Raw genomic sequence first — 22,128 nt, forward strand, 5'->3', positions numbered from 1 at the left:
TCATGTGCTGCCCTTCATGCTCTATACCCCTTTCTTCCTGTCCATTTAAAAGCTATTTAAAATCCATATATTGGATCAGTAAATGCCTTCTTTTCTAGAAACCAACTTGTCCAAGTCAGAGGAATTTTATGTCAAGGTCAATACTTCAGTTGCTCAATATGAGCATGACACAGGCACAGTTCTTTGCTTTTTCCCACAAATAGGTGGCACAGGCTCTAATAATAAGCTTGTGGGTAAGACAGAGCAGGGTGGGCTGGTTGCTTTACAGTCAGATGTAGAAGACCATATCTGAACACAAAGAGTGTTTATTAATTCAGGTATTTCTCAATATGGTTGATCATCAGAGTCATATAGGAAGATTACAATGTTTACAAAAAATGATGACTGTAAGAATGTAAACATGATTATAATGAAAAACAAATGTTTCTATGCTGGTGTTTCTATGCACCCTTTCTATGCTCTTAGTCCTGATTTCAAGAGATAATGTAACCTTTGTAGAATAGTTCTGATAAACAATTTTTTTCTATTTCTTCTGAAAGTTACCACAACTCTAAATAATTTGTTCATATTCCTGTTTCTAGAATTATCAACTTTAAATCAACTTTCCAGATTACAGGTCAAGTTACTTTAGTTAAACTGGTACCATCACCTCCTCTCTCATTCCGATATCTGATAGTTGTATTCTATTTTAGACATTTTCATAATAGCTTTTGAAATGTTAAAATTTTACTCAAAAATTCTTTATTCAACTTTCAAAATTCTCTCAACTCATCTGGAGATACTTTGTGTGTTTGATATAGATTTCTGTGCTGGCCCCATGGCCTAATGGTTAAGTTTGGTGCACTCCACTTTGGTTGCTCAGGTTTGGTTCTAGGGCACAGATCTACACCACTCATCAGCAGCCATGCTGCAGTGGTGACCCACATACAAAACCGAGGGAGACTGGCACAGATGGTCGCTCAGGGCTATATATATATATATATATTCCTACCCCTATGCTAGACATTGTGAATCAGAATCTCTGAGGGTGAGGATTAGAGATCTGAACTTTCCAAAAATAAAAAAGAAAATGAAAACAAACAAAACTATCTAAGTAATTCTGATGATTGTTTGGAAACAATTAGATAAAGAAATTAAAGTCAGTCTAGTGATTCAAGTGGAGAGCTTCAGGACTTTCTTTCTCTGTCTGTCTTACAGTTTCTCTCTCTGTCTTTTATTGAGCAAACATCACTGAGAGATAGCAAAGTGCCAGACACTGAGCTGAGGTCTAGAGCTATAAAGAGTAAAAGACATATTCTCTGCTCTAATGGAACTCACAATCTAAGTTCTATTCTGTTCTCTTCTATTCTGTTACATACGAGTAGAGTGTAATTAAACTCTGTGAAATTTTCCTTTTGTGAGTTCAGCTTAGATTTAGAGATTGCCAATCCCTTGTGATGTGGTGTACACCTTGTGATCAACAATACTCCCATGTTACACTAACTTCAGCCTTAAAGAACTACAGTAACCAGAAAAATGAATCCAGAGCCTGAAAATAGTTCAAACAAACAAGTTAAAATTTAGCAGAGAAAATAATTAACTTCTAATCTTAGTTTAAAAAATTATCCTTCAGGGGGCCGGCCCGGTGGCGCAAGCGGTTAAGTGCACGCGCTCCGCTGCGGCGGCCCGGGGTTCGCTGGTTCGGATCCCGGGTGCGCACCGACGCACTGCTTGGTAAGCCATGCTGTGGCGGCGTCCCATATAAAGTGGAGGAAGATAGGCACAGATGTTAGCCCAGGGCCGTCTTCCTCAGCAAAAAAAGAGGAGGACTGGCGGATGTTAGCTCAGGGCTGATCTCCTCACAAAAAAAAAAAAAAAAAAAAAAAAAAATTATCCTTCAGAAAAACAGTACAGGGGGAGAGGAGTCAAGATGGCGGCATAAGCAGACTCGGAACTCACCTCCTCCCGTGGACAAAACTACTCGTGGAAAAATTACCCCTGAGACAGAACTGAAAACTGGATGAGAGGAACTCCTGCAACAACGGACAATCCTAACTGAGGTGGAAGAGGCAGAGACTCCCTTCTGGAGAGGAAAAACGCTGCCTTCACAAGCCGCCAGCTTCATGGCCGCTGGGAGCAGCTCACAGGTACGCAGCCCTCCCTGGAGGCAGGGGGCCCTGAGCCGGGAGCGCCCCCGCTGTGGGCATATTGTGGACCCAGCACAATCGAGACCAGCGGCATAATATCTGACTGTGCCTGCTACTAAAACACTGGGGAGCACCCCCAGAAAACCCGGTTCACAAAGAAACTAAAACTGGCTCTTAAAAGGCCCGCGTGCAAACTCACCCGTTTCAGGAAGCACCCTAAAATCATGAGAAAGAAAGGGGTACAGTGCTTTGGTGACAAGAGACTCACCTAATAGGCCCTGAGTGCATCTCGGTGAGGGGTGAGACCTCTCCAGGGACTGGGACATTGGCGGCGGCCATTGTTGTGGCCTGGTGTGGGCGTGCTGACACAGACGCCATTGGAGTTCTCCCTGAGGCCTGCTAGCCCAGGGTCTGCCCCACCCGCTAGAGCACCGATTTAATCCAGCTCAGCCAGGGCAGGCAGCCCACCCTAGAGACTGGCCCCACCCAACAACAAGCCCTCAGGCAACTTGTGGGCCTGCATAGATTGGTGACTGGATTCTCTGCAGCCTGGCAACTGAGCCGACTTGAGCAGGGCAGGGTGTGCACAAGGAGTGGGTGGAGAGTGGGGGGCAGTGGCAGAGTGTGTGGGGCTCCCGCCGTGGAGAGACTGGGTCCGCTTGGGGAGGTCTGGGCGCTCACACGGGGCAGGACTGTGTTGACTGTGTGTGTGGACCTGTGGGCGGCAGGACTTCTCAGCCGCAGAAGACTTGTGCTTCTCAAAGACCCACATAGGAGGTTTGCTCCACCTTCCAAAACCTGAAACAATTGGGTGCTCCTGTGCCTGAGGCCAGCCCTACCCAGCTACAATCCTCAGAGAGCTGACAAGAGACCTAATAGGCTAGAGGCTTGCAGCAATTGTAAGGCCATGAGCCTAACAACCTGCCATGGTGGGGGCCTACTCACTTAAAAGAAATACTGCAACGCAAATGTGGTATTAGAACTTGCAGCCAACTGTGCTGGGGATCCCCACAACTGATAAAGAGACTGAAGGGCCCACAACAACTACAAGCAGCTGAGCATTACAACAGCTGGCCAGGAGCATAACTCAGCCTCCCTGGGCGCCTACAGGGAGAGCAAACAGGCCACAGCAGAAGGATACACATAGCCCACATAGGGGTCACCCCTGGAAAATTGAGAACTGAGGGAAGCACACTGGAAGCCTCCTAAGGCATCACTTACATAAGGTCACCTATCCAAGAGCAGGAGACATAGCTGACCTACCTAATACGTAGACACAAGCACAGGGAAAGAGGCAAAATGAAGAGGCAAAAGAATACATTCCAAGTAAGGGAACAGGACAAAACCCAGAAAAGGAACTAAGTGAAACAGAAATGAGCAACCTACCTGACAGAGAGTTCAAACTAAGAATGTTAAGGATGCTCACTGATCTGGGGAGAAGAATAGATGAACTCAGTGAGAATGTCAACAAAGAAATGGAAGATATGAAAAAGAACCAATCAGAAATGAAGAATACAATACTAGAAATGAAAAATTCATTAGAGGGACTCAAAAGCAGAGTAGAGGATACAGAAGAACGGAGCTGTGAGCTGGACGAAAGACTAGAAGAAATTACCTGAGGTGAACAGGTAAAAGAGAAAAGAATTAAAAAGACTGAGGACAGTCTAAGGGACCTCTGGGACAACATCAAGCACACTAACATCCGTGTTATAGGTGTCCCGGAAGGAGAAGAGCGAGACAAGGGGTCAGAGAATCTATTTCAAGAAATAATAGATGAAAACATCCCTAACCTAAGGAAAGAAACAGACATCCAGGTACAGGAAGCACAGAGAGCCCCAAACAAGATAAACCCAAAGAGGCCCACACCAAGGCACATCATAATCAAAATGTCCAGAATTAAAGATAAAGAGAGAATCCTAAAAGCCGCAAGAGAATGTCAAGTTACGTACAAAGGAAACCCCATAAGGCTATCAGCTGACTTCTCTGCAGAAACCTTACAGGCTAGAAGAGAATGGCACAATATATTTAAAGTGCTAAAAGGAAAAAACTTACAGCCAAGAATACTCTACCCAGCAAGGTTATCATTCAAAATGGAAGGAGAGATCAAAATTTTCCCAGATAAACAAAAAGTAAAGGAGTTTGTCACCAAGAAACCAGTGCTACAAGAAATGTTAAAGGGACTGATTTAAGGGGAAAAGAAAAGACCACAAATAGGAAAAATTATCTATTTCCATGATTAGAACGTAATGGATACAAATGCACAACAAAGAGGTTAGATATGATATCAAAAACATGAGGGAGGAGGGGAGTTAAAGAGTACAGCTTTCAGACAGAGGTCAAACTAAAGTGACCATCAATTCTGTATAGAAGAAGAAAGGAACAGAGAAGAACTACGAATACATTGAGAAAAAAAAAAAGAAAGTTAAAAAATGGCAGGAAGTACATACTTATCAATAGCTACTTTAAACGTCAATGGACTAAATGCTCCAATTAAAAGACATAGGCTGGCTGACTGGATAAAAAAACAAGACCCATATATATGCTGCATACAGGAGACACACTTCAGACCTAAAGACACTCACAAACTGAAAGTGAAGGGATGGAAAAAGATACTCCACGCAAATGGCAATGAAAAGAAAGCTGGGGTAGCAGTACTCATATCAGACAAAATAGACTTTAAAACAAAAACTGTAAAAAGAAACAAAGAAGGGCATTACATAATGATCAAGGGAACAATCCAACAAGAGGATATAACACTTGTAAATATCTACGCACCCAATGTAGGTGCACCTAAATATATAAAGCAATTATTAACAGACATGAAAACAGAAATAGACAGTAACACAATAATAGTAGGGGACTTTAACACTCCACTTACACCAGTGGATAGATCATCCAAACAGAAGATCAATAAGGAAATATTGGCCTTAAACGACACACTACAACAGATGGACCTAGTAGATATATACAGAGCATTCCATCCAAAAACTGAAGAATACACGTTCTTTTCAAAGGCACATGGAACATTCTCCAGGATTGATCACATATTAGGCCACAAAACAAGTCTCCATAAATTTAAGAAGATTGAAATAATACCAAGCATCTTTTCTGACCACAACGGTATGAAACTAGAAATCAACTATAGGAAGAAAATCAGAAAAGCCACAAATACGTGGAGATTAAACAAAATGCTACTGAACAACGACTGGGTTAACGAAGAAATCAAAGAAGAAATCAAAAAACACCTGGAGACAAATGAAAATGAAAATACGACATGCCAGAATTTATGGGATACAGCAAAAGCAGTTCTAAGAGGAAAGTTTATAGTGAAACAGGTCTATCTCAACAAACAAGAAAAATCTCAAATAAACAATCTAACAATGCACCTGAAGGAACTGGAAAAAGAAGAACAAACAAAGCCCAAAATCAGTAGAAGAAGGGAAATAATAAAAATCAGAGCAGAAATAAATGAAATAGAGACTAAAAAACCAATAGAAAAAATTAATAAAACCAAGAGCTGGTTCTTTGAAAAGATCAACAAAATTGACAAACCTTTAGCTAGACTCACCAAGAAAAAAAGAGAGAAGGCACAAATAAGTAAAATCAGAAATGAAAGAGGAGAGGTTACAACAGACACCTCAGAAATACAAAAGATTATAAGAGAATACTATGAAAAGCTATATGCCAACCAATTCGACAATCTGGAAGAAATGGATAAATTCTTAGAATCATACAACCTTCCAAAACTGGATCAAGAAGAAGTAGAGAATTTGAATAGACCAATCACCAGTAAGGAGATCGAAACAGTAATCACAAACCTCCCCAAAAATAAAAGTCCAGGACCAGACGGCTTCCCTGGTGAATTCTACCAAACATTCAAAGAAGACTTAATACCTATCCTTCTCAAACTCTTCCAAAAAATTGAGGAGGGGGGGAAGCTCCCTAACTCATTCTACGAAGCTGACATTACCCTGATACCAAAACCAGACAAGGACAACACACAAAAAAAAGAAAATTACAGGCCAATATCACTGATGAACATCGATGCAAAAATCCTCAATAAAATACTAGCAAATCGCATACAACAATACATTAAAAAGATTATACACCATGATCAAGTGGGATTTATTCCAGGGATGCAGGGATGGTTTAACATTCGCAAATCAATCAACGTAATACACCACATTAATAAAATGAAGAATAAAAATCACATGATCATCTCAATAGCTGCAGAGAAAGCATTTGACAAGATACAGCATCCATTTATGATAAAAACTCTGAATAAAATGGATATAGAAGGAAAGTACCTCAACATAATAAAGACCATATATGAGAAACCCACAGCTAATATCATCCTCAATGGTGAAAAACTGAAAGCCATCCCTCTAAGAACAGGAACCAGGCAAGGATGCCCACTGTCACCACTCCTATTTAACATAGTACTGGAAGTCCTAGCCAGAGCAATCAGGCAAGAGAAAGAAATAAAAGGGATCCAAATTGGAAAGGAAGAAGTGAAACTGTCACTATTTGCAGATAACATGATTTTATATATAGAAAACCCCAAAGAATCCACCAGAAAACTTTTAGAAGTAATAAACGAATATGGTAAAGTTGCAGGATACAAAATCAACATACAAAAATCAGTTGCATTTCTGTACACTAACAACGAAGTAGCAGAAAGAGAAATTAAGAATACCATCCCATTTACAATTGCAACAAAAAGAATAAAATACCTAAGAATAAACTTAACCAAAGAGGTGAAAGATCTGTACACCGAAAACTATAAAACATTTCTGAAAGAAATTGAAGAAGACACAAAGAAATGGAAAGATATTCCACGCTCTTGGATTGGAAGAATTAACATAGTTAAGATGTCCATACTTCCTAAAGCCATCTATAGATTCAATGCAATCCCTATCAAAGTTCCAACAACATTTTTCACAGAAATAGAACAAAGAATCCTAAAATTTATGTGGAACAACAAAAGACCCCGAATAGCTAAAGGAATCCTGAGAAAAAAGAACAAAGCTGGAGGTATCACACTCCCTGATTTCAAAATATACTACAAAGCTGTAGTAACCAAAACAGCATGGTACTGGCACAAAAACAGACACACAGATCAATGGAATAGAATCGAAAGCCCAGAAATAAACCCACACATCTAATCTTTGACAAAGGTGCCAAGAACATACAATGGGGAAAAGAAAGTCTCTTCAACAAATGGTGTTGGGAAAACTGGATAGCCATATGCAAAAAAATGAAAGTAGACCCTTACCTTACACCATACACAAAAATTAACTCCAAATGGATTAAAGACTTGAATGTAAGACCTGAAACTACGAAACTTCTAGAAGAAAACATAGGCAGTACGCTCTTCGACATCAGTCTTAGCAACATCTTCTCAAACACCACGTCTGACCGGGCAAGAGAAACAATAGAAAAAATAAACAAATGGGACTACATCAAACTAAAAAGCTTCTGCACAGCAAAGGAAACCATCAACAAAACGAAAAGACAACCTAACAATTGGGAGAAGATATTTGCAAACCATACTTCTGATAAGGGCTTAATCTCCAAAATATATAAAGAACTCATGCATCTTACCAACAAAAAAACTACCAACCCATTTAAAAAATGGGCAAAGGACCTGAACAGACATTTCTCCAAAGAAGATATACAGATGGCCAACAGACACATGAAAAGATGTTCAAAATCATTAACTATCAGGGAAATGCAAATCAAAACTACAATGAGATATCACCTCACGCCCATCAGAATGGCTATAATTAACAACACAGGAAACAACATGTGTTGGAGAGGATGTGGAGAGAAGGGAACTCTCATACACTGCTGGTGGGAGTGCAAACTGGTGCAGCCACTATAGAAAACAGTATGGAGATTCCTCAAAAAATCAAGGATAGAACTACCATATCATCCAGCCATTCCACTGCTGGGTATTTATCCAAAGAACTTGAAAACACCAATTTGTAAAGGTACATGCACCCATGTGTTCATTGCAGCGTTATTCACAATAGCCAAGACTTGGAAGCAACCTAAGTGCCCATCAAGGGACAAATGGATAAAGAAGCTGTGGTATATATACACAATGGAATACTACTCAACCATAACAAATGATGAAATCCAGCCATTTGTGACATCATGGATGGACATTGAGGGTATAATGCAAAGTGAAATAAGTCAGAGGGAGAAGGTCAAATACCACATGATTTCCTTCATTAAGTAGTAGATAATAACAACAATAAACAAACACATAGGGACAGAGATTGGATTGGTGGTTACCAGAGGGGAAGGGGGGAGGGAGGAGGGTGAAAGGGATAATTCGGTACATGTGTGTGGTGATGGGTTGTAATTAGTATATTGGTGGTGAACATAATGTAATCTATGCAGAAATAGAAATACAATGATGTACACCTGAAATTTTTACAATGTTATAAACCAATGTTACTGCAATAAACAAAAAATTAAAAAATAAATAAATAAATAAATAAATAAATAAATAAAACAGTACAAAACTCTTTAAATAGTAGGAGAAAATCTTGATGAAAAATTAAAAAATTTGATAAATTGGACTTGATCAAAATTCAAAACTTTTGCTTTTCAAAAGATCCATTAAGAAAATGAAAAGCAAGAAATAGAATGGGAGAAAATATTTCAATATGTATATTTGACAAAGGGCTTGTATCTAGAAAAAAGAACAATTACAACTCAATTACAATAAGACAAGCAGCCCCACAGACAATTTTACAAATGACTTGAATATTGACTTCACAAAATAAGATACACAAATTGCCAATTTGTGTGTCTCTTATATCCTGTTGATGGAAACATAAAATTGCAAATCACTTTGGAAAACCTGTAGATCTCTCAAAACGTTAAATATACACATACTATTTGACCCTGCCGTTCTGACTTTAGGTATTTAAATCAAAGAGAAGTGAAAATGTATGTTCACTCAAAGACAGCTGCTTGATTGACAATAGTCCTAAACTGGAAACAACCAAAATGTCTATCAAAAGGTGAATGATAAATAAAATGTCGTATGTTCCTACATCAGAATATTACTCAGCAGTAAAAAGAAGGGACTACTGTTGCATGCAGTGACACAGATGAATCTCAAAAACATGCCGAGTGAAAGAAGACAGACACAAAAGAGTGCCTACTGTAAGATTTGTTAATATAAAATGCAAATTCATCTAAGTGGAAAAAAGGCAAATTAGTGGCTGACTCAGGGGAAAGGGTGGAGACAAAGACAGAGTACAAAGGAATGTGAAGAATCTTTGCAGGATGTTGGAAATATTTTGTATCTCGATTGTGGCCTTGGTTTCACAGGGGTGTACAACTACCAAAATTCATAGAACTGTGTACTTTAACTGGATTTAGTTTATTGTATGTAAATTATTTCTTGAAAAATGCTTTTCAGTAAAATTGATAAGGAAGCAAGGACATGCACGATTTCTTAATAGATCACTTCTTGAATAGAAATGGGAAAATAAGGGGGTTGGAAGAGCTTGAGTGAGTTTTTAAAGAAAGCTTATGGAGGTGGGCACTGTTAATTATTAACGTCAGTGTGGTTCAAACATTTCAGCTCTGAACTGCAGTCTGGAACACTGTATAAATCTAGTCTCTCAGTCACAAATTACAAAATCCCCAGATCAATAGAACCAAAAGAGTTTGTTAAGTTCGGTATAAACTCATTTGGCAGCAAATCCTGCCCTGAAATGATTTAAAGCTATTTATAGTCTTTATCTCACTTAATGTATGTTTCACAGCAGGCACATTAATGTATTTGGCTACAAGGTACTGCTGTTGGCACTGCTGAGGTGGTATATCATATACAGTATATGCACTGGATTCTTTCTTAAATCTGAAAAATTCTGAAGTATCTCTAGCCCTATGGGTGTCAGACAAAGGATGCAGACCTGTAATCATCAGTCAAGAGTTTTCTTCTGCTGTGCTGTGAATTTAGTCGATAACTCAATTTCTGTTTCTTACAGATGAATGATATACAAATCCATAGACTTTTTAGGTACAACTAAACATCGTTAACTAGTAAGGTAAATGAATTATAAAGGATTAGCTAATAATGAATGTTTAAACTAATGTTATCATAGTATTAAAGAAATCTATTTAAGTGTTCCACTAATGCTTGTTACTATTTGGCAAGTCTCATTGTACACGCATACAGGCAGACAGATGGAGTTCCTGACACTTCAGGAAAGAATGCTTCGCGCAGCAGTAAATCATCGGTGTTATCTTGACTTGGTTGTGGTCGCTGATTGCTGCTCTTGTTTCTAACAATACATTACTATTGGTTTATCTTCATTATTATCAACGCATTTTGCTATAGATTGTTTGGTTAGCCTTATAGTGAAGAGTGAAGTGTATTTTAGGGCCATAATCTCTCAATATCTGACTTAAAACGTGAACAGATAACAATTCAAATGTGAATCACCCATATTCCTGTTACTAAAGCAGATGTGTGAATATAAACCCTCAAAAATCTCAAAAAAAAAAAATTATCCTTCACATACAAGATATTTGGTTTGAATGCAATTCCTATGAAAACATAAAATAGGCATATTCCCTATGAACTCAGTAAAGCCCATGGAATAGTGGATGCTGAAAAAGCAATGGGAGATTTTGATTTAATCTATAAAAGTACTAGACTATGATGTTGATTATCTACATAAGATCTATAACATAGCTTCCCAACTCGTGTGCCATGGAATTGAAATGTCATGAAAAAATCACAATGATGCTGAGATATTATTAGTTCTTAGCCCTTGGGGTATTGGGGGCAGGCCTCTGACATGCATAGCCTCTTAGTTGGTCACCATCAGCCACAAACTGTCTCATCCACTTACCCCATTATCTATATCAATATTACCATTTTCTATGTGTGCCTTGAGGTTAGGAAGCAGTGTGAAATACTTATCATGTTATGTCTGGAGTTCTGTATTTAGTTATGAATGTCTTTTTTAAGGAGGGACATTGACAAGATGGAAGGCACACAGAATCTGTCAAGAGCTTGGAAAATATGTGAAGGTAATGGGATAATTTGCAGGCATCTTTATGTATCCTAAGGGAAGCAAAAGGGAGAGAGTTTATTTTGTGTGTGGTGCTTGAAAGTTTTATGAATATACCCTTTAATCAATGTAATGAAAAGTATTCTAACATCAGAGCTGTTAGAAATGGAATGAACTCCCTTTCTTCTTATAAAATGCACTCAGTCATAAACCAGAAGAGGATTCATGTTCATGGACACTGGAGAAAAGATTTCCCTAATTGATTTTAGGATAAAGTACAAAAATCCACTTTTTTGCCCCTCTCAAACAGTCTTAGTTTTTGGAATCCTCCTCCTCTGCTGCAGAACATTTGGCTTCTTTCAGTTCCTGGAATATGTCATGTTTTCTCAACTGTCTGCCTTTTTATTTGCTCTTCTTTGCACATGAAAGAGTCTTACCAACTCTCTTTATCTCTCGTCTGGTAAATATTTTTTTCTTTCTAAATCTCATTTAAAATTGAAGTCATCATGGAAATGTTCTCCAATTCCTTGTAACTGATTGGATCTTCTAACTACATTCTCAGAAAACTGCCATTTCTGAACAGCACATTTTCAGACCAAGCTACACTATAAGCCAGATGATGGACCATCAGACTTATTCTCCTTTGTATCCCAAGTAAATAGCACAGTGTATGGCACATTATAGGAGGACAAAAAAGTATTTTATGAATAATTCAATGAATGAACATATTAAGGAATATTTGCCTAAATTTTTACGTTGATTATTTACACCTTATAGTCTCAAATCCCAAGTGTGAAATGAACATCCTCACTTTTCTTCTTCCTGGAAAGCTCAATGCCACAATTTATTTGCAACTTGCTTTCTTTGACACAGAAGAGAATAGTGCTAATGTTGGTATTGGGAGTCCTAGGTACCCAGCATTCTGCTACCTTTAGTGCTGAGAGGGCAGGCGCGGCCCTGAGTCTCAGAGCCACTTTTGAAGCTGGTCTGCATCAGAGGTCAGCATCTCCAATTGTATGTCCTCAGTTTGTGTTCTCCAGCTTCGGGGTAGCAAACACTCTCAGCTTTTATAGTCCCCTGAATAGTTCTGATTGCTGTGCTATGAAGGTTTGTCCTTGATTTCGATATTCCAGGCACCAAATAATGTGGAGACAAATACCCTCCAAGGATTTCCATTTCTCAGGGAACAAGCCCTTGAGAAAAGAAGCAATTGCAATTATTTCCCAGTTGTCTAACTTTATCCTTCAAGAGGGATTCTTTGTCAATCTTGAACTTATCCACTTGTGGTAAAGATTTGTTCACAGGATCAGCTGAGGATGTCTTTTTTTTTTAAATGCAGATTCTGCTCCAGCGGGTGTGAGTGGGGTTTGCATTTCTTACAAGCTCCTGGCCAGTGTTATTGGTTCACAGTCCACACTGTGAGTAGCTGGTTTTAGAGACCACAGTACATCCTGACAAGTTTTCTTAGCATTAGTAGGGCTAGAAATTTTTCAATAATGAATTAAACCATTTGTTTCCATTTCATTTGTATAAAAATATGTTTAATTTATTTTATGTGTAAATAGGTAATATATTTACTTGATTCAAAAGTCAAATCTATACATAATTGGATTTTTGAGTTTTGGGGTAAGAATTCAGAATATTCATGTAATATTTGCCCTTTTGAGGCCCTCCTGATTAATAATTCTACTTGCTAATTTGTATGTTTAAAGAAATAATTTATTATTATGCACCTATACTTCATATTTCTTCTTCTTTCTGATATGTTTTCACTATTTTTCCCAAAACAGTAATAATTAGAAGTATTCTTAGATTTGTTTGAATCAAGAGAAATTGAACATCTCACATTAGGGGAGCTCTTATAAAATATGGTTAATATATCAGGTTCAATTCTCTTTACAGCAGTTTAGACTTGGGTTACATTAGTGTTTCTCAATTTTGGATGCACATTTAAAATCATCAAAGGAGGTTTTTTTTTTTTTTTTTATATCAATACCCAGGGTGCATCGCATATCAATTAAATCAATGTCTTAGGGTCTGAGGTCAGATATCAATATGTTTTAAAAGTTCTCAATCTTTAATGTGCACAGGAATAACCTAGAGATCATGTTCAAATGCAGATTCTAATTTAGCAAGTCTGGTATATGGCTTGAGGTTATGCAGTTTTAACAAACTCTCAGGTTTTTCCAATGCTGCTGGTTTACGGACCACTCTGAGAAACAAGGTGTTAGATGATCTCTCCTTTGGAATCCCTTCCATTATAATTTTTTCAGATTCAAGCAAGTTCCACCACGCCTATGCATCCAAAAGCTACTTTTAGCTATGGTATTGCAGTAGCTGCAGGATTCTATGATGCTTATAGGAGAATATTATGTGTCTGGAATGCTGCCTTACAGGTTAGCACACTATGAGAGACTGTTACTTCACTGTGCTGAACAAAAGAAGTGGCAAAGAGAGTTGGATCTGGTTGACACCAGAAATAGAAAAGATATAAAATACCACTCCATAAATGATTATATAATAATGAAAACTACTAAGAAACTCATAGAAGCCATTCTTCAGTTTTCTGTCAGGGTATATGTTGTGATTCAGCAGAATATATATATATCAAGAGAGCTAGACAGAGGGCTTGAATTTTATTCATTTTATTCAATTTTATTATTTATTCTACCATCTTGACAATTCTAGCATCATTCATCCTTTTATTTAGTAATCCAAGCTAGAAACTTGCATTCATTCTTATGCTTTCGTGTATTTTCAACTCACGTTTTATTCAGCCATCTCTGAACGATCCACCTTTTTACAAATCTCTTGAGAGTCTCCTTCCTTTCTAGTTCACTATCATTGACATGGACTATCTTGCTTAGAATAATAAAATCACAATAGCCAAGACTTGGAAGCAACCTAAGTGCCCATCAAGGGACGAATGGATAAAGAAACTGTGGTATATATACACAATGGAATACTACTCAGCCATAAGAAACGATGAAATCCAGCCATTTGTGACAACATGGATGGACATTGAGGGTATAATGCAAAGTGAAATAAGTCAGAGGGAGAAGGTCAAATACCGTATGATTTCCTTCATTAAGTAGTAGATAATAACAACAATAAACAAACACATAGAGACAGAGATTGGATTGGTGGTTACCAGAGTGGAAGGGGAGAGGGAGGAGGGCGAAAGGGATAATTTGGCACAGGTGTGTGGTGATGGGTTGTAATTAGTATTTGGGTGGTGAACATGATGTAATCTATGCAGAAATAGAAGTATAATGATGTACACCTGAAATTTTTACAATGTTATAAACCAATGTTACGGCAATAAACAAAAAATTAAAAAAAAAAAAAAAGAAGAAGAAAATGGCTGCTTACTGGTCTTGGATTCAGCCTTATTCTCTTTCCAGCCATCTCCCACACCAGCTTAGGTGTGATCTTACTAACTTGAAAAATAACCACGTCACTTCTCTGCTTAAAAGACATTTAGCAGCTCCCTTCTCTAAAATAAGCAATGACACCTTACAGTGACCCAGAGGTGATTCATGAGCTGTCTTCTGTCTACATTTCTATTTTTGTAGCTTGATCATATTACTCTAAATATGACATGGTTTTCTGGAACTGCACAGGATTTTTTTTTCTTCCTTGATGCAACCATTACCTTTCACTTAGTTTTTATTTTCTGTATGAGCTCAAGCCCCAGTACTTCAAGGATCTACCCACCAGGACTCTTTTTTTTTTGTCCCCTGTTGGTCCATTTGTGTCTGCTTGACAGATCACTGGACTAGGAATCATGCCTAAGACAGGAGTTGTAATTGCTGCCATTTTCCTTTCCTTTACAGGACTGATGAAAATTAAATCAAATAATAAATATGAGGGGTCTTTGAGAATGAATGTCTGACATCAATGAATGAATGCATAACAGAGTACAAAGGTGGTAAAGATATATATTTGTGTCCTATATTTGGATACTGTAGGTAAACACTGCAACTTGTTATATCAGGTGAATAACACAGGACACTATCCAAACAACATTTATCTGGGTATAATCAGTATAATGGTTTGAATTGGGAGGAAACAGAAGACAACTGAGTATTTAGAATATCATGTGAATTGATAGGTAAAAGATTTTAAATGCCCAGAAGCAGAAAATATGAGCAATCATATGAGAGGAGAAAAGAGAAATTTTAAAGAAAAAATTGACATGAAATGGCAACTATTTGTAAATTACCAAGCAAAACAGCATGAACTGCTCATGATAGTGACACATCTTGGCAGGATATATGGCTTTCATGAGCAGTTGCTTTGTAAATAACTACAGCATTCTTGGTATAAAAATAAGACAATGTCGTTTTATCTGTTTTTTTTTTTTACAAATTGTTGCTATCAAGAATAATCATTTGAATCTCATTATCACTCATTATAATAAGTGTCTATAATGAGACTCTATAATAAGTCGCTGCTTTGCTCTTTTTTTTTTTTTTTTGTGAGGAAGATCAGCCCTGAGCTAACATCTGCTAATCCTCTTTTTGCTGAGGAAAACTGGCCCTGGGTTAACATCCATGCCCACCTTCCTCCACTTTATATGGGACGCCACCACAGCATGGCTTGACAAGCGGTGAGTCGGTGTGCGCCCAGGGTCTGAACCGTCGCACCTGGGCCGCTGCAGCGGAGCGCGCGCACTTAACCACTTGTGCCACCGGCTGGCACCTTTTGCTCTTTTTTGCTTTGATCAGAACAGGATTGAAAGATTTTGGTTATAGTCATTACATCGAATGAAATAAACAGGAAAATAGCATTGAACATATCTAGAGAAAAGCAGCACAGACGTATAGGGAACCAGTGATGCTTGCTCAGAGACCTCTTATACCTACCCACAATTACCCGGGGCCAAAGTATCACTTTGAACAAAATCATGGGTCCTGGAGCCAAATGCTCTAGGCTGATTATATGTTATATTTGGGACTTCGGGCATTTACTAAAACTAAAAAATTTTAATTTCTTTATCTTTCAGAGGGAAATAATGCTAGGGCTTGCCTTGAGGGAATACTGTAAATATTAAATAAAATTATCTGTTTAAAGTGCTAGGCACAGTGCTTAAAAACTTATAAAATCTCAACAATATATGTTACTATTATTACCTTTTTCCTCCTCCTCCCCATCATCATAGTTTTGTTGCTGTTTGTATTTTTATTAAAAATAAAACTAGGACTCATTTAATCCTCAAGAGTCTTTGATTTTATTCTAAGAATTTTGCCATACATAATCACTGTAATACAGAATCAAAGGAGGTGGTCTAGAAGGGAATTTTGGAGATGGGTTATATGGGGAAGTGTTACCGAATATTCAAAAATTTGAACAATAAACTTAGTATATTACATATCTCAGCAAACCAAAGGCCTATTTCTGATATGTCATAGTGACATTGATTCTACTCATTTTCTACCATCCAGAATTTTCTTCAGGGCAAATTTGACATCCTTATTCCTCAGACTGTAGATCAGGGGGTTCAGCATGGGCACAATGATGGTATAAAACACAGAGGACACTTTCCCTTGGTCCAGGGAGCTCACAGATGATGGTTGCAGGTACATGAATGCTGCAGATCCAAAGAAAAAGGCAACACCTGAGATGTGGGAACTGCAGGTGCTGAAGGCTTTGGACCTGCCCTCAGTGGAGCGAATGCGGAGGATGCTGGAGAGGATGAAGCTATAGGAGGTAAGGACAGCTAAGGCAGGAGTCAGAATATTAAATGCACTCAAGACTAGAACCAATAATTCATTGATGTAGATGCTAGAACAGGATAGTTCCAAGAGTGGAAAGAGGTCACAGAAATAATGGTTAATCACATTGGTCTTGCAGAAAAAGAGTCTCAACATAAAGCCTGTATGGATTGTAGATCCAATGATGCCCAAAATACAAACTCCCACTATGAGCCAAAAGCAAATGTGATTAGACATGATAACGTTGTAAAGCAAAGGGTTACAGATGGCAACATAGCGGTCGTATGCCATTGCAGCCAACACATGACACTCTGCAATAATAAAAACAATGAAGAAATAGAGCTGAGTCATGCATTCAGGGTAGGAGATGATGTTCTTCTCTGTCACAAAGTTCACCAGCATTTTGGGGGTAATGACCGTGGAATGGCAGAGATCAATGAAAGACAAACTGCTGAGGAAATAATACATGGGGGTGTGCAGGTGATAATTGAGCCCAATCAGTGTGATCATGCCCAGGTTCCCCACCACCGTGACCACGTAGATTCCTAGGAAGAGGAGGAAGAATGGTAGTTGGAATTCAGCATGTTCTGTTAGACCAGCGAGGATGAACTCAGTTACTATGGAATGATTTCCAAGGTCCATTATCCTCTCAGCAGGTTCTAGGTCTAAAAATGAAAAAATGAGTATATTTGTGAGTGTGTGTGTATTTGAGTGTATGCACATGTGTATTTGTGAGTGTGTGTGAAGGGGAAATTAATTCTGTGGAGATCATTGTTTTATCCGTTATCAGAGGAGATTCATATTACAGGGATCTCCTGAGCTTCTCCTGCTACTGTGGGATAACCAATAATTGTGGTTGACCAGAGACTTCAAGAACTTTATAAGTAAGATAATTTGTAACATTTTAAGAGAAAACATTTTTTAAGTCAGCCAGAAGGAACATTACTACTGTTATTTCTGAGGACTCTTTTCTTTTGTTCCATATTCTATATGTATATACTAATGTCATGCACGTCAAATGGCATAATATTTTTATTTTACTCAGAATACATAATAGTAGTGTATGCTATCTATAATTAATAAACATAGGATTCATAAATATATGAAAATTAGTTATATATATATTATATTAGTCTGGGCTATTTTTCTTACTAGAATTCCAACTCAAACTAACTGAAGGACTGGGCAACTACAATATCATTCTGCCTGAGATTTGGCTGCTCTGCATGTCCCAGCTCCCTTCACCCAGGCCTACTACCCTAGAAAGCAGGAACATAACTGCTGGAAGACATCATGTTTTTGTCTCAACAGCTTTTCCCCGGACCAACGAACTATCCTCCCTTGTTCTAATTTGGATAATCTCAGGGGCCGTAATATAATGGCCTAAAATTAGGTCATGTATTCCACCACTGTGACCACACGAGCAGTGGACTATGATTGGTCTATGTAATTGCGACTTCATGGTTGAAGTGGTGGAGGTCTGAAAACTATTCATATTGCCAATATGTGAAGAGGGTTTGAGAACACAGACACTAGGTGTCACTTATGCTGTGTTTTTTGTAATCACGTATTTTGCATGTGCTTTCTATAGATTCAAAGATGGTGGACATGTGGATTACTAAAGCACATGCAATTAGAAATTTAAGTTTAGGGGCTGGTCCGGTGGTGTAGTGGTTAAGTGTGCATACTCTGCTGCTGGGGGCCCGGGTTCGGATCCCGGGCGTGCACCGACGTACCGCTTGTCAAGCCATGCTGTGGTGGCGTCCCATATAAAGTGGAGGAAGATGGGCATGGATGTTAGCTCAGGGCCAGTCTTCCTCAGAAAAAAGAGGAGGATTGCATGGATGTTAGCTCAGGGCTGATCTTCCTCACACAAAAAAAGAAATTTTAGTTTAAATTCACGCAAGTTGAAAGTGTGATGCATTTTTTAAAAAAAGACCAGTGTTTCTTTAGTTTAGATTTGCAAAAAGATGAGTAGATGCTAGAATATGGAAATACATATTCTTAACATTCAATCAATAGTTGGATTAGTATTTTGAGTTTGAGGAACAATATTTCATGTGTTATAGAAATACTGTACAATTTCAGAAAAATGATCTAGAAATCTGTCATTTTAGAATGGCTGAAATAACTGAGGCTATTTCTCTAGCAAAAATTCATGTGGCACAAGACAGTTACCTCAATGTTCAAAATATTGCTTTATTTAAGAGGTATTGTTCTCATGATATATGTCTCCAAGAAAGGGAAGGAAAACTAACTGCTTGAAACCATGGAGAGAAATATTTGGTTTCACAACAAAGATGAACATTCCAATAGTCAGACATACCCTGATCTTCCAGTCAGAAATGTTTGATTACAGCCTGAATAACCACTTATTAGCAGACGTTGTTTAAGGACACAAGCACCTGCTGGGTGTTTGCATTAAATCATCTTTAACCTCTCTTTCAGTTCCAACATTTCATGATTTTATAATTTACACCTTCTTGTTGCTTCTTTCCACATGAATACATACAATAATACAGAGATTTGGAATTACTTAGTAAGTATTAACTTACTTAGTAAGTAAGAATTAACTTTCTAAGTAGTTATTATCCCAAAATTATGAATATTTTCCATGGTCTCCAAATAAAGTTCAAACCAATTTCTTTGTCCTTCAAACATTCATATCATCTGGCAACAAAAATAGAAGTTTTCTTTTTTATGTCCCAACAAGTATCACATGATTCAACTATTACACAAAGGAACATTTGGTAGACTTTCTTTTTTGACTCATCATATTCCTTTAGCTTTTCTCTCATTCTATCCCCTCTATCCTATTAAATCTATTTAATAGTTAGGGTACTTTAATTAAGGTCTGTAATAGTGAAAGCCTCAGTTAATGAGAACATTTTCTACATGCCTGAATATGTTTCTTATATTTACATTTAGCACATACTTAATTCTGTATTAATTAACTATTATGAATTATTTACTGGTTTTTCTTCTGTACTAGATTGTAAACTCAATACAGTGCTCAGCAGAGTGTCTTACACACAGCAAGTATTAATAATTTAATACAATAGCAAGTATCAATAATTTAAAACAATTATTAGTTTTAAATAAATTATTACAAGAATGTTAGTGATATGTTAACGTAGACTCAATATAAGTGAACAAAGCCCTCACACTGCCTGAGTTAAAAAGAGTAAACAAAGAAGTGTTTGCCATTCAGCAGGGGACAGGAAGATGATAGGGGAACCTTTGTTCATCAGGGCATGTGAATGTTAGAGTGAGAAAAGGTAAAGATGGATAAATAACTATGTGCATCTCTAAGTACACTGGGAAGGAGCTAGAAGAGAGGACTCTAAAATGTTAAATGTCAAGAACTAGGATTCAGACAAACCCTTCTTGCTTCCTAAAACTTCAGCACTGTGTATTTTTCTTTTTCACTTCTCTAAAGGGAAAAATGATCCTGAAGATCCTGGTGAATAGTTCCTAGTACTAACCTTGCAGGAATCCTTGGTACTGAAGGGGTCATAGCATAAAAGTCTCCATGGCAATAATTTTGAGTCAGCAGTCCTGATCTCTGATGAAGCCAATGACCCTGCAAAGGCTGGTTGATACAATATGATGATTTTATACTCTGGATATTGATGCTAAGAGTCTGATTAGGAACAAATAATGATAATGACGTCCCATTAGAATCTTATCCCACAAGCACCAACTCTGGGGAAAACAAACAATTAGAATTTGTTTTTTCCCATTTGTTCTCAAGTATTTATAGTGTCACATAGGTGTGATTCATTGTTCTTGTTAGATTATGGATTGGAAACAAGGATGGATAGTTTTTGTTAGAATTGAATTTCATGTCAAACTATTTGAAAGTTCAAAATTTCATGAAATTTTTAAGACATACACTAAAAGAATTTTCTAAAGCAATTTCCCACAAGGGTAAATAGAAAATCAGGGAAAACCTCTACTAACCATATTTAGATAACATGATGTACATACAGAACAGTAATACTTGGAATATTTTAACTTGGAGGCTGAATGAAAGCACCACTTGGATTTGCCATAACCCTATGAGAAGTTCTTAACAAGTCTAACTTGTTAGACTTTATTTTCCTCTAAAATTAAAAGAGAAATGTTGAGGAACAGTATAGAGATTTATGTATTTTAGACATTATTTTAGTTCTACAAAATTACTAAAATATTTTAATTGGAAATAAAAATTGTATTTAATGTTTTCATTACAAATATTCATTGAATTATATCATTTTTGAGATAATTACAATAACCAAATTTTTTCTTACCTTTAATATAATTTATATATAAAATTATGTAAGTTTAAGATGTACAACATGTTGATTTGATACACATATATAATGCAAAATGATTGCCACTATCACCATTATGTCACATAAATACCATTTTTGTGTGTGTGGTAAGAACATTTAAGACTTACTCTCTTGGAAACTTTCAAGTATATAATACAATATTGTTAACTATAATCACTATGCTGTACATTATATTGCCAGAACTTATTTATATTATAACTGAAGTTTGTGCTCTTTGATTAACATCTACCCATTTCGCCATAACCACCATTTTACTCTCTGTTTCTATGAGTTCAGCTTTTTTAGATTTCACATACGAGATTATCTAGTATTTGTCTTTCTCTATCTGACTTATTTCACTTAGCCTATCGCCTTCAAGGTCCATCCATGTTGTAGCAAATGGCAGGATTTCCTTCTCTCTCATGACTTAATAATATTCCTTTGCCTATATATATATAGGCAATGGAATATATATATATACACCACATCACTTAGCTTATTTCCATATCTTGGCTAAATAAAATTATTTTGTAATGCTTTAAATTATTGTTGTATATGAGAATTTAATGGTTTTATAAAGATGTATTTGCAAATTGCTATGAAAATGTTAAAAATTTGAAACAAAATAATTCATAAACACTTTGGGAAATGTTGCTCATCAATTTTATCAAACCTTAGGACAAAAATTTGACAATTTTTATAGAGATACTATCCATAAGCATGCATTAACAGTAAATAATGCCAGAAAAGACATCATTATTACAGTATGTGTGATGAATCAGAAGTGTGATTGATAAGAGTCTGGAGTGGTCACAACTGCACAAATGAAGCACTTGTGTTTGTAGGTGTGTAAAATTGAAAGTTGTGTAAAATTTGGAAGGGAGAATGGAGTCAAGAAGCCCTTTCAGGATGGGAAAGCAGC

At 37.2% G+C, this 22,128-nt stretch overlaps 1 protein-coding gene across 1 annotated transcript; it reads right to left on the reverse strand.

The window, feature by feature from the left end:
* Positions 1–16,602: 16,602 nt before the first annotated feature.
* LOC131408331 (putative olfactory receptor 8G3) lies at positions 16,603–17,538 on the reverse strand. The gene has a single exon (XM_058544946.1). The coding sequence runs from the start codon at positions 17,530–17,532 to the stop codon at positions 16,603–16,605; it is 930 nt and encodes a 309-aa protein (XP_058400929.1). The 5' UTR covers positions 17,533–17,538.
* Between the last annotated feature and the right edge of the window lie 4,590 nt (positions 17,539–22,128).

Source organism: Diceros bicornis, chromosome 7, assembly GCF_020826845.1.
Source record: "Diceros bicornis minor isolate mBicDic1 chromosome 7, mDicBic1.mat.cur, whole genome shotgun sequence".
Classification (NCBI taxonomy): domain Eukaryota; kingdom Metazoa; phylum Chordata; class Mammalia; order Perissodactyla; family Rhinocerotidae; genus Diceros; species Diceros bicornis.

Excerpts from the sequence above, each read along its gene's own strand:
- LOC131408331 (XM_058544946.1), bottom strand. The coding sequence starts at position 17,532 with ATGGACCTTGGAAATCATTCCATAGTAACTGAGTTCATCCTCGCTGGT.